Source organism: Macrotis lagotis, chromosome 5 (assembly GCF_037893015.1).
Source record: "Macrotis lagotis isolate mMagLag1 chromosome 5, bilby.v1.9.chrom.fasta, whole genome shotgun sequence".
NCBI lineage: Eukaryota > Metazoa > Chordata > Mammalia > Peramelemorphia > Peramelidae > Macrotis > Macrotis lagotis.
The window spans coordinates 211583592-211602087 of NC_133662.1; the positions used below are offsets into that span (position 1 = coordinate 211583592).

Sequence of the window (18496 nt, forward strand, 5' to 3'; positions counted from 1 at the left end):
TTATTCTAATTACAACCCAGAAAATTGCTCTGCTTAATTAGACCATTGGTAAGATAATAATAGGGGGGGAAATCAATCAACACTTAACAAAGAGTTTGAATTTGGTGCTAAAGGATTAGGACCTCAGTTTCCTTACTTTAAAAAATAAGGGCATTGGGTTAGAAAAGCTTTATTTTTTTAAGCAGACAAGATCACTTCTTTTCTCCTTTCATCTCTTCAATGACGCTCTTGCCCTCTCTTAACAGTTTCCAATGAGGAGAAATGGCTAAAAGACCATTGCAAGAATGTGCCTACATCAGTTCAAGGGACTATGTCAGATATCAGTCCAAGCCATTTTTTTAATTATTTTTTTTTTTACTAATTTAAACATCATCAACTTAGAGCATGATCTTATTCAAATTCTAAGCTGGGGAGTTTAGAACCTGATCTTGTGATTAGCTTATAGAATAGTAGAGAATTGAGACCTGGATTCTTCAGTTTTAATTTGTTTGGACAATACTATAGCATAATACACATATTTAACTTTACAATAAAGGCTAGCATAGAGTCATGGCCCCCCTGCTCAACAGCCCATCAACATAATAACCCCTTTCTTCCTTCCTCATTGTCCTGGCTATTGAACCAAACCTGGTAAAGGAATTTAAGTTCAGGAATCCAGGTCATCTGTGAAAGTTCCTGAGGCTTCCTATGCCTTTGTCCCCTTTCTTAACAGCCTACTTCCCTATCCTGTTCTTCCATCTCCTGGAATATTTGTACAGCTCTGACCATATACATGGAGAAAGTTCCACAAAGACATTGTGAGCATACCCTGCTACTTTAGCCTTGGCCTTGGGGAAAGGAAAGAATGAGCACTGGTCAATCAGCTTCTCTTGCCTGTAAGAAAAGATGGTAGGACATAAAGTAGGATTGAATATGGCTGGTCTTTGTTTTGAATTTCAGCATTGCAAAGAAAGTTGTTTTCAAAGTTTAACCTCTCATTCAGATATAATACAGCTTTTGGGCTGTGGATGAGAAAATTCCCACTTAAATTAGGAGAGAGAGATTGTGGCACAGTGGCTAGAGTAGATCAAGTAAAATTAAATTGTAGCTCAGTTGTTAATCTGCATTGGTATAAGTTTTCTTACTAGCAGCTTCATATATCAAAAGAACACAGAGCTAACTACCTTGTATGCTCTCCACCAAGTGATCTGCAACTATCTCTAAATTAATGACATTCCCAAAATTAATTTGCATTTGTGTCACAAATTTGACAAAAGCTAGCAAAAGGAGAAAGAAAGGGAAGGTTTAGATAATGAAGAAATTTAATGGGTCCCTAAAATAAATAAAAGGTAGCCCATTTCCTCTCTTAAATTCTTCCAAAATGAGTGATAACTAAAATAGGAAAATTCTCTTTCTGAAATCTTAATTATTCATCAGATGTTCTGGAAAAATCTTTTGACATCCTGATTTAATTTCACTATTGAACTATGATAACAATAATGACAATTGGTATTTATGTAGTCATTATTTTTTAAGGAACTCAGTGGAAAGCAGTTTGAAAATAATTCAAATAAAGTGACTTAAATGTCCATACTTTTTGGCCCAGAGACTCTATCACTGGGTTTATTATATCCCTAGGAGATCATTGGTAAAAAGAAAGTCCTCATTTATACTAGAGAATTTGTAGCAGCTCTTTTTTTACAGCAGAGAATTGGAAACAAAGTAGATGCCCTTGAATGAAGAAAGAATAAACAAATTATGGTACGTGAATGTAATGAAATGTTATTGGGCTATAAGAAATGTGTGTGATTAATAAAAAGAAGCATGGAGTCATATGATCTGATAACAAGATGAAGTAGTCAGAACCACAAAATCAATATATGCCCAAAACTTAACAATATAAAATGAAAGAGTGCCTACATACACACACATCAAAACTGAGTGTGACCACATGATAGAGAACAAGCAGGACTCAAAAGGACATCCACAAAGAGGATGCTTCCAGCCCACTCTGTCATATGCACTCTGTGTACAAGTATGGGGCTTGCGCAATATGTGCTGTCAGCCTTTTCCCCCTATGTATTGATTGGTTATATTGATTTTTCTTCTTCTTTTTGCTTAAAAACACTATTTGTTGGGGGGGGGCTAGGTGGTGCAGTGGATAGAGCACCAGCCCTGGAGTCAGGAGTACCTGAGTTCAATTCCGGCCTCAGACACTTAATAATTACCTAGCTGTGTGGCCTTGGGCAAGCCACTGAATCCCATTGCCTTGCAAAAAAAAAAAGATACTGTTTGTTAATATGGGTTGGCAATTTAAGAGGGGGAGGAAAGGATGAGAGATACCAAAGGAAACTATGATGATTAAAAAAGCAAAAGACATCAATAAAAACTTTAAAGATTATTGCAATAGTCTTAATGGACTGGATCATGTTAGTGAGATTATGGAAGTAAAATGGAGAAACTTTAGCACTGATTAGATATAAAGGAAAGGGTTAAGGGGAGAAAGAAGAGTGGAGGAAAGACTCCAAAGTTATAAATCTGCATGATTGAAAGAATGGCAAATGCCCTCAACAAAATAGAGAAATTAGGAAGAAGGTTGGGTTTGAGGAGATGGTTCGTAGTTCAGTTTTGAATATACTGAATTTGAAATGCTAACAATATATCCTGATAAAGATGTCCAACAGGTAGACAAAAACAAAAGCAGAATCAAGTGAACAATTTATACAATAACAGCATCATTGTAACAACAAGTAACTTTGAAAGCTTTAAGAACTTTTATTAATGCAGTGACCAACTATGATTTTGAGAGGACTGATGATGATGAATCGTGCTACTCTGGTCTAGACCACCATTTCATGAAACACCTAGGTCGTGTTGATGGCACTCCTGGCTCTACCCCTCACCTCTCTGCCCTTTTCTACCTCTTTACCTGCAGCCTTGCTCTCACACTTCAACTTTTCAGTTTCTTTTTATATTCTCTTTCCTCTGTCCTATGAAACCTATCCTTTTCTCAGTGATCTTTATTTGAATGATCGCTGAGAATACTTCATCAATGACTTTCACCAGTTTTTTTAGAACTCATCAAGAACTAGGTGCCATTGCTCCATTTATTGTGGTTATCAACTCCCCGTTAAATCTTTTCATACTGTCTATTCCAGCACAAAAAATTACTATTCCCGTCAGAAAAAAAAATGAGAAAAATAGTTGAGTTCTGCCTTTTTTTCTCTGTTGTCCATCATCATTGTCACATCCATCATAGCTTTTAACTTTCTTTGATTCTCTTCTTTTCCCTAACAAAAAAAGTCTTTTTTTCCCAAAAGTTCCTTTTTTAAAAAATTTTTTCCTAATTTCAGACAAAGATAGTTTTTAACATTCATCCTTTTGAAAATTTTTGACTTCCACATTTTTCTACCACCTTCCTTACTTTCCACTCTCTCCATGGCAGGAAATAATCTGATATAATTGTACATGTTCAATCATGTTTAACATATTTCCATATTAGTTATGTTATAAAAGAAGAATTAGAACTAAGGGGGGAAAACTATAAGAAAGAAACTATATAGAAAAAAGTTTTTTAAAAGTGAATATAGTATGCTTTTAATGTGGCTTTTTAAAAAAACATACTTTTGTCCTTGCCACCTCACTTTACTTTTATTATACCTTCACTACATATAATTTTCATCAAGATTACAATATGCAGGGGGCGGCTAGGTGGCACAGTGGATAGGTGGCCTTGGAGTCAGGAGTACCTGGGTTCAAATCCAGCCTCAGATACTTAATAATTACCTAGCCGAGTGGCCTTGGGCAAGCCACTTAACCCCATTGCCTTGCAAAAACTAAAAAAGAAAGATTACAATATGCAAAAATAACTAGTAATGAAAGGATTGGCAGTATTATGGTGGCAGTATTATGGTGGTTTGTTTTCCACATTGAGATTATTCAATACTTTTATGATTGGAAACTTTTTCTTACATGGTTATTACATTTAGAGTTGCCATGATAGTGGATAAGAGCCAAGTTTGGGTTCAAATCCTGTCTCTGACGCATATTGGCTGTATGGCCATGAGTAAATCCTCTCAGTACCCAATCTTATCTCTTTGACTGTTAGTTATGGATGATAGGCAGCATGGCATAGCACACTATGTCAGGGAAACTTGGGTTGAAATACCACCTAGTTGAGTGGCCTAATGTCAGCATCCTGAACTGGTTCATTGTTGGGACAAAATCAGATGCTTGTAGGTCCAGATTACAAAAGGATTTTTTTGTGTTTTGTTTTTTGTTTAGCCATAGTACAGAGAAAATATCAGCTAGGATAAAGTATTTAATTTTAACTTTGGTGGATGTGTCCCTCCTTCATTCCTTATGGAAACACATCTCGTCAGCACAGCACAATATGGTGACTCCCATGATCTCAGGCATTCACCAAGTCTGAAAGGCCCTGAAAGGCCCAGGCTCCCCTTATATGAGCCTTTATTTGGCCTTAGTGACCAGCTCCATCAAGAGGAGCATGCTTAGGCTGCCATAAGCTGTTGAACCCCTATAAAATTTCAGAAGCAAACCGCTATGAGACAAATATACTATCAAATTGTGCCTTTCCATTTTCTAAGGAGAATTATAAAAGCTCTCTAGAAACCTTGGTAGGACCACTCACATCTAAGGTGGTCTCATGTAACTCCACTTTATAAAATGAATACAGGATTTCTAGAGGATGGGAGTAGGGATGAAAACAGAACAAAATAAAGCAAAATTTATCTCAGTATGTCATGTTATATATGTATGCACATTGGCATTTTAGTTGTATTCATTTTTTTAGTTTACTTTGAGTGGTAAAAATATTTCAAAAGAAAAAATTTCCTAAACAGATTTTTAGAATAAGAACATCAATTTGTATTTTTCCCTTTGCATTGTTTTCTAAAAATTCTACTTCCCAACTCAGTATTACTTATCAGATCAAAGTACAAGAGTCTAATTTTTTAAAACACATATCTATTACAGTAATTAACTGTTCCTTTGTCTTTCCCCCCCAGGGAGGTGGTACAAGCAAACTGTGTTCACTGGAGAAAGAAGTTCTCATTTATGTGCAAAATGAGTGCAAGTGCTGCCACAGGGGTTCTGGATCCTTGCATTTACAGGGTCTCTGTGAGAAAGGTAAAAATAGCACACAATTTATCCCTTTTATAAACCCTAATTATTGCCATAGCAATTTTCTTTGTATAATTATTGCTATGTCTTTTCTCTTTTTATGCCTATGATGTGCCATGTAATTGAGCTTCCCATGAATTATAATTAGCCACAGAAATCCAGTAAATTTGAAGAAAATGTTAAAGTCAGAAATGTAAACACAAGGCAAGAAGCCTGTCTCATTAGCATTGTATATCTTCCTATTAATAATACTGCATAATCATATTGGGGGTTAAACAAAAGATAAACCTGGAAGCATGCATAAAGAATATATAAATATATGTACATAATATAAGTTTATGATACTATAATAGTACTTTTAGAAGACTGAAAAAGACCAATTCAGCTAAAGAGACCTTAAATAGACTTGGAAACTCTACTCTTTTATGCTAGATCCAAAGAGATGCATTTTAGCTTTCTTACTGACTCTGCCTTTGGAATAAAGTTGGCAGCTTTAATTTTCTTTCACCCACGTAGCTGAATTTGCTTTATTAAAACAAGTAGAACTGGAGAGTCAGAATTTGTATTCAGATCCTGCTGCTTCTGCCTTACTAGCTCTGTAACCTTGGCAAGTCAATTAACCCTCCTAAAACTCAATGACCTCATCTGTAAAATTGCGGTAATAATTCCTACCATAACTAATTCATGTTTTTTTTTGAGAGGATCAAATGAGATGATGTATGAGAAAGAATTTTGTAAAGTTTAAATTATGTCATTTTGGATAAATATATTTTGGTATTAGGCCAAGAGTATAATTTTAGTTAGTAAAGTTGAGCTTTTATTAACCTGTTACTGAAATCAGACCTAAAATAATATCTTCTTCTTGAAATAGAAGTGAATGAGTCATTATTTAACTATTGTTTAAGCATTTTAAAAAATAGAATACTAATCAAACTTTTGAAGAGGTGCTGGGCATGGGATTACCAAAAAACAAGCAAAAACTCACATAAATAAGGAACTATATTAAAATGTAAGCAGATGAATAATTTTGCAGATCAGTTGCTCTGTAGGTTTTGTTGTTCTTTGTTAAAAGGAAAGATCATTTATGGGGTCTTCTCTCTGCCATATTGTACTGTGTTTCCTTACCTTACTCTATAGGTTAAGAGAACAGGGCAGAGTATCTAGTTACAGAACAAGAGCATTTTCCTGTGCATTAAGATTGACTACCTACAAACATAGATGAGTACTTGTAAATAATCTAAATCATGAATGATCCAAGTCAATCAGTATTTGAGTTTGTACTCACTACCTTCTGTTGTGTTCATTATTTTATTTAGTTTACCTCAAATTCAGTTCAACAAACATTTGTTGCAGATCACAACTTGTAACTTTGCTCTCTTATATTTATATTACTGTATTATATTTATTTGACTATATCCAGATGTTCCCCATTTTCCCTTGAGCATCAACTATAAACTCTTCTTATATTTATATTACTATAGTTTATTTTTTTCAATGTGTTAAATTATTACCTTAACTTGAAGAGGAGCCCATCAAACCCTTTCCTGCTTGTCTTCATATGATTATGTTTCCAATTAGACTGTTAAATCTATACATAATAAAACCTTAATTGACAAAAATAGCCAAGGAATTGACTTGAATTATGAGAATAATTACGTCTTAGTTAATTACTAACAAGAAAACCATTTTTTGTTGTAACCTTTGTCACTGAAAACTTTTGTGTTCTTAAGTCTTCTTTGCTTAAATCCTTATATTAGTGTTTCCATGTTATTTTCATCTTTCTCAAAAAATCCTGGGAGAATTCTTGTTAACTCAGGTTAGCATACCTCAAATGGATACATACATTTTGTTTGTTTTTTCATTTTTTTATTAAATATTTTATTTATTTATTTTTCCGACTCATTCAGTGGTTGTTTTAAACAATCATTTTTTGGTAAGGTTTTTAGTTTCACATTTTTCTCCCTCTCTCTTTTGGTCCCCTTCCCCTGACAGAAAACAATCTAATAAAAGGTATACATGGATATATACATATTGTTAATGTGATTGCTTTCCTCTTTTCCCATCAAAAAAGGCCCCCCCTACATGTGACATTTGTATGCTCAGACATTTTGTTTGCAGTTAAAGCCTGTTACAGCTTTTTGGCATTCTGTTATGAAATGCAAATACACATGACAGTGATTTTATATGTAATAATTTAAGGCTTTGATGAATAATTACATTGTGGTTTTATTTTGTGTCTTTGGCAGGAATTAAAAGGCGGAAAGGCTTATGCAAAGGTAAACATATTTTCAAAATAATGTTTTTTTAAAAATTGTTTATTCTTTATTACTATTTGTAGGCCTGAAATTTAAACAGTATGATTGACTCTATATTAACTAGATATGCAGTTCCTGATTGAAGGTTCAATAAAGCAACTAATTATTCCAACAGCATAAACACAGGAAAGCACAAAGAAATTAAATACAACAGAGTCCCATAAAGATAGAAAAAAATTACTTAAAACCTAATAATTTTCATGAAAGTAATATGGATTCTATGCTTGAGCTCTGAGGAGAAATGTTCATAGTCTTCAAGTTCTAAGTTTTGGAACCTGGCTAGTTCTGGTAGATGTGATATAGATTTAGTCCTATGTTATATGCCTCCAGTGGATGCATGCATTCTTACCAGTGAATCCTTGGGTTATGAGAATGACCATGATTACCAAGCACATAGCTCCCTCACTCTGCAAACATTTTTGAAACTGCACTGGACCCCAGAAACTCAATGAATTAAGCCTTTGGTGATTCTCATTGTGTGAAATTACAATGTAATGTTATACAAAAATAATTAGTACCTCTAACTTGATATGTGAAGCCAAAGGAGACTTCATCACCCCTTCAGCTAATAATATTCTCCTTTCATTCTCCATATACTTGAGGAGTTATCTGTCCTCATCACTTCCTCTTCCTCTCCTCTCATTCATTTCTCAACCTATTGTGGTCTAGTTTTCAAACTCTTCACTCTACTGAAACTGCTTTCTCTAAAGATCACACTGGTTTCTCAGTTGCAGTGACCTTTTCTCAGTCCTTATCCTTCTTGATCTCCTTGAAACATTTAATGCTTTTGACCATATGCTTTCTCTTTTCTCTTTTCTGGATTTTCCTGACACTGATTCTCTTCTTTCTCTTCCTAAGCATTCCCTTTCAGCCTCATTTGCTGGAACATTTTCATATCATTTTTTTCATACACTGCCTTCCCCTCCTTCCAATTATTGGTATACCTCAATATTCTGTCCTTGACCCTCTGTTCTCTTGCTGCCATGTTTTATGACCATACCAGCTTCCACTGGCTTAATCATTGTCTCTAAGCAGAAGACTGCTAGATCTATAACTCTAGCCCTAGTCTGTCTTTGTGAGCTACATCACCAAGTGGCTTCTGGAAATTTTGAATTGGATATCCCATAGAATATCCCTCAAACTCTCTCTGAAACAATTCCTCTTCACCATCTTTCTAGGTCCAAAATTTATTTTCTCATTGATTCCTCAGTGCCCCCTCACTCTGTCCATCTTGTCATTTCCACTTAAATGATATTTACCACAATATCCCTTTTAAAATTCAGTTTTCACTCTTATTTAGACCCTTATCACTCCTCACCTGGAATTTTCCAGTAGTCTTCTATCAGTTCTCTCTGAAGTCCAATCCATCTTCCTTACAACTGCCAAAATTTGACCATATCCAGATGTTCCCCATTTTCCCTTGAGCATCAACTATAAACTCTTCTGGTTGGCATTTAGAACCCTTCACAACCTGACTCAAACCTACTTTTCCAATCTTATTACATTATTACTCTCTTTTCCACAATTTACAGTCTAGCCAAACTAGCCTATTAACTGTTTCTCAGACATCAGATTTTATCTCCTATCTCAATTCCTTTGCATTGTCTGTCCCTCAGGCTCAGAGTGTACTCTCTTCTTTCTTCTAACACTCAATCATTCTTCTTTTTAAGATAAAGCTACCTGAAGTCTTTCTTTAAAAAAAAAAAAGTCTATTGAATTATACATTATTTTCTAATTTATTTTCTTTATTTTTCCAATTATGTGTAAGGATAGTTTTCAAACTAATTTTTGTAAAGTTTTGTCCCTCCCTCCCCATCCTCCCCCCGCTAAGATATCAAGTAATCTGATATGTTATACATGCAAAATCATGTTACATATATATCCATATTAGTCAAGCAGTGTAAGAAGAATCAGAACACGAGGGAAAAAAACAAAAACAAATTTAAAAAAGTGAAAATAGTATTCTTCAATCTGCATTTGAAGTCCATAGTTCTTTCTATGGATGTGGATGGCATTTTCCATTGCAGGTTTTTTAGAATTGTCTTTGATCACTGTATTGCTGAGAATAGCTAAGTCTGTCACAGTTGATCACTGCCCAAAGTTCTTCTGGTCCTGCTCACTTCACTCAGCATCAATTCATGCTAGTCTTTCCAGGTTTTTCTGAAATCTGCCTGCTCATCATTTTTTATAAAACAGTAATATTCCATTACATCATGAAGCCTTTCTTTATCCCCTCAGTTGCTAATGCCTTGCAAAATTACCCTTTGCACATTTATATATATATATTTATTTATGTATGTATTATATGTGTGTCTCCTTGTGGTTGACTGTGTCATCCTATCCTTAGTGCTTAGTCTAATGTCTGGAACATAGTAAGCCATTAAATAAATGGTTATTGATTAATTGCATCCTGGGCTATGACCTTTCATCTAGCCTAGAAAGCTTATAATGTCCTTTGTTGAACCAGTTTTACAATATTAAGGGATCACTACAATAATATAGCTCTCTGTGAATAGATTCTTATTACTTTTTTTAAGTAGTACCTATTTTAAATAGTAATCTGGTGATAATTTATATTAACAATAGGTGTTAATTTGTATCTTTAGTTTTTCTTAAACATTCTGGTTATGGTATTTTTTTGTAGATACAAATTTTCACTTTAAGAATTTACTTTTCCTAAAAAAAAAGAATTTAACTTTTGGGGTGGCTAGGTGGCGCAGTGGATAGAATGCCAGCCCTGGAGTCAGGAGGACCTGAGTTCAAATTCGGCCTTAGACACTTAATAATTACCTAGCTGTGTGGCCTTGGGCAAGCCACTTAACCCCATTGCCTTGAAAAAAAATAAAAAAAAAGAATTTAACTTTTATGTTCTTTGACAAGGAAAGTAGATTTGATTTTGTGTTCATTCTTAAGGCAGTAAAAGGATAAGGCCAAGTTGCAATAGGAGCTAGAGGGAGGATGCAGGAATGAGCTACAACAGCAAAGAGAAAGGATATCTGGGTCAGATAGTGATGACAACAGAGAAGGAGTAGTACAATCTGGGCAATAAAATGAGAAAGAGCAAAACTAGAGTGAGTTTCTGATTGACAGCAGAGGCTGGGTATGAGACCAGACCAATCTATAAGGAACTTGGTAGAAAGAACGGTATGCTTTCAACTACTGTAGTGTGTGTGTGTGTGTGTGTGTGTGTGTGTGTGTGTGTGTACATATAAACATGAGAGGTGTCTGCAGAGGTAATCTTATATAGTCTTATAGCTGTACCAGGTATAGAATTTAGATGACTTGAATTGTTATGATTACTGAATGGCATAGGGGCAGCAGCTGGGTCTGTGAATTCATTGGTACAGGAACCCAGGAGATAAGACTCCCTTTATGTTCTCTGCACCTTGGAGTCCTAGAGGGTTCCTTAGAACACTGGGAGGTTGTGACTTTGCCCATGTTACACAGCCAGGATGGGTTAGAAGAGGGAACCAGGCATTCCTGGCTTTGAGACCAGCTTTCATCTCCTCTGTCATGACTTCTTACATTCTGTCATTCTATGACCTTGAGCAATAGATGTGAGAATTAAATGAGAGTATTTTGTGAAAGGTCAGAAATTATAAAGTGCTTTCTGTACAACGGTAGCATCTATCACAAACAAATTTATTCATTAGCAAAACATTACAGAAAATGAATAAAGTAGTGCTTTTAAATATTTTACTAATATTTTCCCTTTTTCTTCATTAGTTGGGCTTTGCAGATCTAAATCTAGCAGAGTTTGCTGGATCAGGAAGTACCACTCGTCGCTGTTTACTAGAAGGTTATGATACCAAAAATACAAGACAGGATAATTCTATTCTTAAAGTAAGTAAATTTCATTTGTGTATGTTATATTCAATAGAAATGGATGAAATTTTCTCCATTTTAATAAATGTACATATATACTTTCAAGTAATAGATATCATTGAGGTGAAAATAATCTAGTCAAGGGGACTCACAAACCAAGATATAGGTTGATTTCTATAATGCCATTCTACCTCCTTGAGGGTTGTACAACTAAAGAAGGGCCTACAAAACTGAAATGAAACAAAGAAGAGAATCTAGTGAAAACCATGGAAGCATTCACCAGCTGGAACAGCCTGGCCCAAGACACTCATGTAGACAGATGCAGCCAGTGTTCACTGTAGAGAATCCTCATGGTGCCTCATTTGGTGCCCTAACTATATGGAAAGAGATCATTACCTCTTAAAAGGTCACTTAACAGGAACAGTGGAGAAAGCATCATCATGGGCATTCTAAAGTGCCTACAAGCCCCTGAAAAGTTATTTCCTAGAATCTGTGGAAGACCTATAAATGCATACTAGAGATTATCTATGTCAACCTCTTCTTATGGGGTCCATGTGTAGAGATGAAGCACAACAGCAGAGAGTAATGCTATCTGGACCAGATAATGATGACAGCAGAGAGGAAGGAGGTCAACCTGGTCCACAAAATGAGAGAGAGCAAAGCTGGAGTGATTTCTGGTTTGACAGCAGAAGACTGGGCATGAGACCAATTCCTCAGGGACTTTGTAGAAGGAACATAATGCCATCAAGTAGCCTCTCCTAAATGGAGAGGGAGCTGGGAGAATCAGGTAGCTATTGGAGTGAATTGGGGAAGTAACATTTTTGCCCTTCTGTTGTTGATTTTTGGAGCCTGGAAGTCATATAATCCATTAAAATTTTGCCAAGGAACTGAAAACCTAATTGAACAGAATAAATGAGAAGACATAGAGGCATTCAGTGAAATGTTCTGCAATTGGCCCTTGCCACATAAGCATTTATTGGGTAAACATTATACCCAGGGAAGACTCAAGGGTGTTTGTTTGCCTAGTGCCTGCATATTAAAAAGAGGCATTGAGATTAACCTTATTACAGTGTCTGTTTTTTCTTAGAAATTCAGAAAGGCCAAATGTGTGTCTGCTAGAAAGGATCGAGAGAACGTTTTTGTAAAAAAGACCCACAATCTCATAATGTAGGAAGCCTCTGTTTTTGCACACTTATTGTGAAGGAACAAACAAGATAAAAGAATATTCTTCTTATAAATAAATGTCCATGCTTTGTAAAAATGGAGATCCTGTGTCAGGAAGCTGAACAAAGGATAAGATCAGTGATGCCATGAAAACAAGGGAGAGAACTAATAGGAGAGTTTATAGAAGTTGTCTATTTTGATTAAAGTAACTTCAATTTTGATTCACATTGAAAAGGATCAAATTCAGGAGCAGTATTTGAAGGAGAAATGTTATTGAGACAAAGAATCATAAAAATCCAACCTCCTGCCCACTACATGACTCCCCTCTGCATCATCCCTGAGATGATCAGCTTAGCTTTGCTTCAGTATTTCCAGTGACAGAAAGTCAGTACCTCATAAAATCCATTTCATTTTTGGGGAAAGAGAGTAGTACAGACATAGGATTTTGACTGTGAGGAATTTCCCAGCATGGAAACTTCCTCCATTTATAAGGGTTGGCAACTCACCAAAGGTAGATGAGCAGTCTTGAAATGTGTTCAGCAAGGCTTCACACCAGAGCACTACAGGTATTAACTTTCCTGGAAGTCAGATGATTTGCTCTGAGTCGCACCTGCAGCTGATAGGCATTAGAGGAAAAAATCTGAACCCAAGTTGTTCTTGATTACAAGTCCACTGCTCAGAACTATTCAACTATTTTTTGTCTGCCAAGGAGAATGATCTTTACACTGCAAAGTATTGCAAACATTTGGTTAATAAATGTATGTTGATTTGAATCAAAATGATTTAATATGTGCAAACAATGAGACTACAGAAACAAAGAGGAAAAATAGCTCCTATATATATAATTTAAATAATTTAACGAGGAAAGGGAAAGGGAAGAATACAATTTATACAGAGAAGAGTGATGCAAGGTAACCTAAAGAGGGAGAGAGGATTAATAACAATGGGGCTCATATGGATGTAAGTGTTCATTTCTCCATTTTGTCTACAAGAATATTGAGACTAAGACCCTACTGAAATCTCATTATAATGGGTCTTTGGTCTTCCCTTCCCATGGGATCCACTAAAAAAAGTTGATTAAAGGACAGATTGGTCCTAAGACATAAAAGAAGGAAAAAAGTTATTGAAAGAGAAATACTGTAAATTCAGATTCAGGTTATTTTAACTAATTCTAAAGATGTGAAAATGCATATAATCCTTCTAACTACATCACACCATTACATAAGAGATAATGGATACCAAAGGAAAATGGTAAAATATGGAGGGACGATAATTTATAAAATACATTTTTGTACAACTAAGATATTTTTTTAACTTGTGGTAACAGAGAAGTATGGAACTATCAATTAGGAAAACTGCAATTTTAGTTCTTAGATTAGGGCTTATTTCTGTCTTAACTTTTATATTGACACTAACTTCCCAATTCTATTTTTCCATATTTTTTATTATTTTTTTTAGGTTTTTGCAAGGCAGTGGGGTTAAGTGGCTTGCCCAAGGCCACACAGCCAGGTAATTATTAAGTGTCTGAGGCCGGATCTGAACTCAGGTACTCCTGACTCCAGGGCTGGCGCTCTATCCACTGTGCCACCTAGCTGCCCCTCCCTATTTTTTAAATGAGAAGAATTTTCCCTGCCTTTGATATTGTATATATATAAAGTATTGTAAGATTACTGAAAAAAGAAGAAAGGTATTTCAGACCTCAAAGTCTGAGAAACAACATTAAAGAAATATTAAATAGGGATAGATTTTTTTTACCTTTCATTGTATCCTGAGTATTTAGCACAATGCCTAGAAGAAAGTAAGAACTTGTTAACTTTGTTAACTAACAAAACAACTGTACTGTAAAAAAAGTAAAGCTTAAGGCAAATTAGGGAACATAAAGCATAAGTCCACAAAGCATAAAGAAAGGCAAAGTGCTGCTTGGATGAAGCAGATCTTAAATAGAGACTTTATAGCATCAAATACAATAGTAACATTTTTTTGAAAAAAATAGAATTTATTGGTGCAGTTAGGCTAGTACAGTGGATAAAGCACCAGCCCTGGAGTCAGGAGGACCAGAGTTCAGATCCATTCTCAGACACTTAATAATTACCTGGCTGTTTGATCTTGGGTAAGTCACTTAACCCCATTACTTTGCAAAAACCATAAAAATAGCAAATAAAAATAAAAAAGCTTTTGAATATCTGTAACATTTTGTTCCTATTTATAAAATTGTAATTTAAATTCCTTCCTTAAAAAAAGCACAGATAACTACATATTGAAATAGATGACCCAAATGGCCTCTGAATACTTCCAATAAATATTGGTTCATAGCATTATAAACCATTTTAGTATCTTCAGGTTACTGTTAATAGTTCTAACCATTAACCAAGACTGTTAAATGGGTTTGAAATTAAGTTAAGGGCAGCTAGGTGGCACAGTAGATAAAAGCACAGGAGTACCTGGGTTCAAATCCGGTTTCAGACACTTAATAATTACCTGGCTGTGTGGCCTTGGGCAAGCCACTTAACCCCATTTGCCTTGCAGAAACCTAAAAAAAAAATGAAATTAAGTTAGAAGTATCTATATAGTTTATTATTGTTCTGGATTACTTTAAATAAGAGGTAGTGGTGTAAAAGAAAAACGCTACATCTGGAGTTGGGAGACTCCTCGTTTCAGATTTTGCCTTTGACATTTAACTAGCTTTGTAATGAAAATAACTGAATTACTTAACTTCTCTGGATTTCCCTTTTCTCATTTGTAATCAGTTAAAGGAAATAATGGATGTAACATGCTTTACAAATCTTAAAGCCTTATATAAATTTCAGCCATCATGATGGTAGGGAGAGTGATAATTGAAGATCTAGAAATGTCACCAGTCACCCTTTTCCTAACCTGAGAGGAATTCAAAAGGCATGCAAGATAAGATTCTCTCCTTCCCTGCAAGAGTTCATGATCTAGTTAGGGAGATAAGACAAACTACCTCACATTAAAGAGATGAGTAATAATTTTGGGCAGTATGTGATGAAGTGGTGTGGTCAGTGGGTAAGGCCATTTAGTGTTTGCCTTAAGACCCCCAAATTTAGAGATTTATAGGGCTTTAGCAGCATAAAAACAACTGAATTTAATTCCTACTTACCAAAATAGTTAAAATAGAAAGCAAATAGTTGGCTGCAGAACTTCAGGTAAAATTTTGATTCAGCCCTGGCCTGTTCTCCCTTCCCCTCACAAACCTTGATAGTATTTCTGTATCAGTATACATCTTGATAGTTTCAGCTCCAACAAGTACTGGTTGAATCCAGAGAACAGAAAAATAATTGTGACCTGGAATCCAGGGAAGGATTCTTCAAACAGGTGCTAATTTAGTATGTATGTATAGATATGTATAGAAGATACAAAGGGCTTGGAACTCTAAATTCCTCCCAACTCTCCCATTTTAGAGTGCTATCATTTGGTCATCTGGGATAAGGAAATCCTAGATGGAGGGAACAGAATGAGAAAAACTTAGCAATTGGGAAAGTTAGGCAAGCTTGACCAGAATGCAAAGTTCTTAACTGAATAGAGAGGGAAACAAAAAAGTACTGAATTTTGCCTCTAACTACAGATAGAAAGAGAAAAAGGAGAAAATAATGGTCAAAAATAAAAAGAACAAAAGGGATAATAGCATAGAAGCTAAGAGGAGAGAATTTTAAGCCTGAATGAGTTAGTGGTCAACAGTTCCTCGAATACAACAGAAACATCTGGAAGAATGAACATTTTAAGATAAACAATTGCATAAGGAGATTTTTGGAGACTTTGAGAAATGCATTTTTACTAATGGATTGAAACCCAGACTGAAGACCTTTGAAGAAGAAATGGGTGACAAATTGCCTACATTATTCACAGTACCATTCTCACTGTGTTTGATGGAGAAAATTATTGAGCCCTTCATCTGTGTATCCAAATGGGCTTATAGTTGAATTGGGCCCAGTGACTGAAAGACTCAGCTAAGAGGTCTCTTTGTTCCTATTGAACTGCTCCAATCAGTTCTGTGAATGCTTCTCTCTGTGAAGCTGCTCAGCCTCCTCAAACCAACTGTTAGCTTCCCAGGATCCTGGAAAGAATTCTCAAATGGAGAAGGAGGCTCTAAATACAGACTACCTCTGAGCAGTGAGGAGCCCTACATTCCTCATCTTTAAAACAAAAGGGCTTGGAACTCTAAATTCCTCCCAACTCTCCCATCTTAGAATGTTATTCAGTCAGAGATAGCAGCAAATATTATCAAGAAGTTCAGCAGTGAGTGGAAGGTGAGGAAGAAGACAGTAACTAAAGGAAGAAATGGGGCATATGGAGTTGGTCTTATTTCAGAGGTGAGTGAGACAGTAACTGACCAGTATAAATAAAAACAGTCGCTGTCCTCAAAGAGCTTACCATCCAAAGTGGGACAATAGTGTCCAAAAGGAAGTCCAAAAGCAGTGTAGCTGTGGAAAACAAGGAGAAGTTGAGACTCCTTAAAGAGAGAACCAGGAGCCAAGGACGCTCTCCCCTCTAGTTACACTCTCATTTTGCTTTGTCTGATAACATGATTGCAACTGTTGTTTGTTTGGATTCACCCTGATGCCTGGTAAATTTTGTTACAGCTTCTCATTTTTTTTCTATGTATGACTTTCTTATAAGCAACAAATTATGAAGTTTTGTTTTCTAATCTATCACTCTTTTTGTTTTATTGGATTGTTTAATGCATTCATATTTAGAGTTATAAGAATTCAGTTTCTATTTTCCTCCAAAATTGTCTTTTCTGAGTTGTTTTTTAAAAGTTTTTCTATTCCCCTTTCTCTTTGAAGTCATTACTTTGCTCTTATGCTTAGTTTTTCTTAATTGACTTTAAGGCACACACAGACAAATGAAAGCATTAACTCGTATCCCTGAAAGAAAATTTACTGGTAGAATACCTGTCTTTTTTTTTTTCCTTTCCCAGCTCTGGGTCTATTAGATTTTTAACATTAAATTTCATGTTTATTGATATCAGAATGTATTCTAAATAAAAAGCAGTCAAAGAAATTGGATTAGTGTAGGGAACATAATATAATGAATTAATTATAATTATATTATTAGATGTATATCAGATATTATTAGATGCTTTTTAAAAAAAAGATTATTTTTGTCATCTTTAGGTCTTGATCAGTATGCAGCTCATGTCTGGTGATCCATGTTTTAAAACGTAAGTTTTTACACAATAAGTACATTGGGATTTCTATTGAAGTATTAATGATGAATGATGTGCCTAAAGTTTATACTTAAATTTTTATCATGTGTGCAACCCAGAAAAAATGAAGTAATATTCAATATCTTCCTGAAAACTCACTTTAAAAATAATTTTATTTTATATTGATCTGTTAGATCTTTTGACTTTTCAGAATGCTTTCCTTTGCTCTACCTTTGAAATATCTCTCATGGATTCATGCAATTGTCAGTGTATGAAAGACTATTTTGACAATAAGGTCTGTCTGAAAGTGAATTGAAGTTCTTTGTGAGATGAGATAATAGACACTTAGGAATGAATCAAATGAAATAATCCATTTATTGTTTTAAAACAATTACCATTTGACGAGTATTGTTCTAGACTCTGGGCGTACAAAAACCACCCTTACCCTTGAGGAACTTATATTCTATGGGGGAAGACAGCACATATATAATGAAATGCCTGGAATTACAAAGGAATCCCGTTATATTGAAATGCAGATATCAAAATGTTAAAATAAATTCACAGGCTACAGACTAAGGACCCCTGCTTCTGGGTAGACAGATGAGGGAGTGATGGCTAGGAAGGAGCCTACATATCATATATATCACATCCCCTTCCTAGAATTATAACCCCCCTAAGGATAGTACCTTAATTTATCTAAATTTTATTTCTCTGCTTCTAGTACAGTGTTCTGTGTACCACAAGAGCCTAATACATATTTCTGGTGTCTCTTGAGAGAAATTGCAAACCAGAATCTTAAAAATTTATTTCTTATTATCTCCTCATTTATTTTTTTTCAATTCACAGCCCAGCTCTTCAGTCACCTGGATTCATATCATAGACATCATTGTCTCATACTTCTATACCC

At 35.2% G+C, this 18496-nt stretch overlaps 1 protein-coding gene across 2 annotated transcripts in view; it reads left to right on the forward strand.

The window, feature by feature from the left end:
• The window catches only part of EEIG2 (EEIG family member 2), a 73185-nt gene that overhangs the window by 28902 nt on the left and 25787 nt on the right, over nucleotides 1–18496 (forward strand). For both annotated transcript variants that reach the window (XM_074188313.1, XM_074188314.1), the window contains exons 2-5: nucleotides 5007–5127; nucleotides 7368–7397; nucleotides 11163–11279; nucleotides 17558–17604. In XM_074188313.1, the coding sequence (XP_074044414.1) occupies nucleotides 5007–5127; nucleotides 7368–7397; nucleotides 11163–11279; nucleotides 17558–17604 (315 nt within the window). The remainder of the gene's footprint in view (nucleotides 1–5006; nucleotides 5128–7367; nucleotides 7398–11162; nucleotides 11280–17557; nucleotides 17605–18496) is intronic.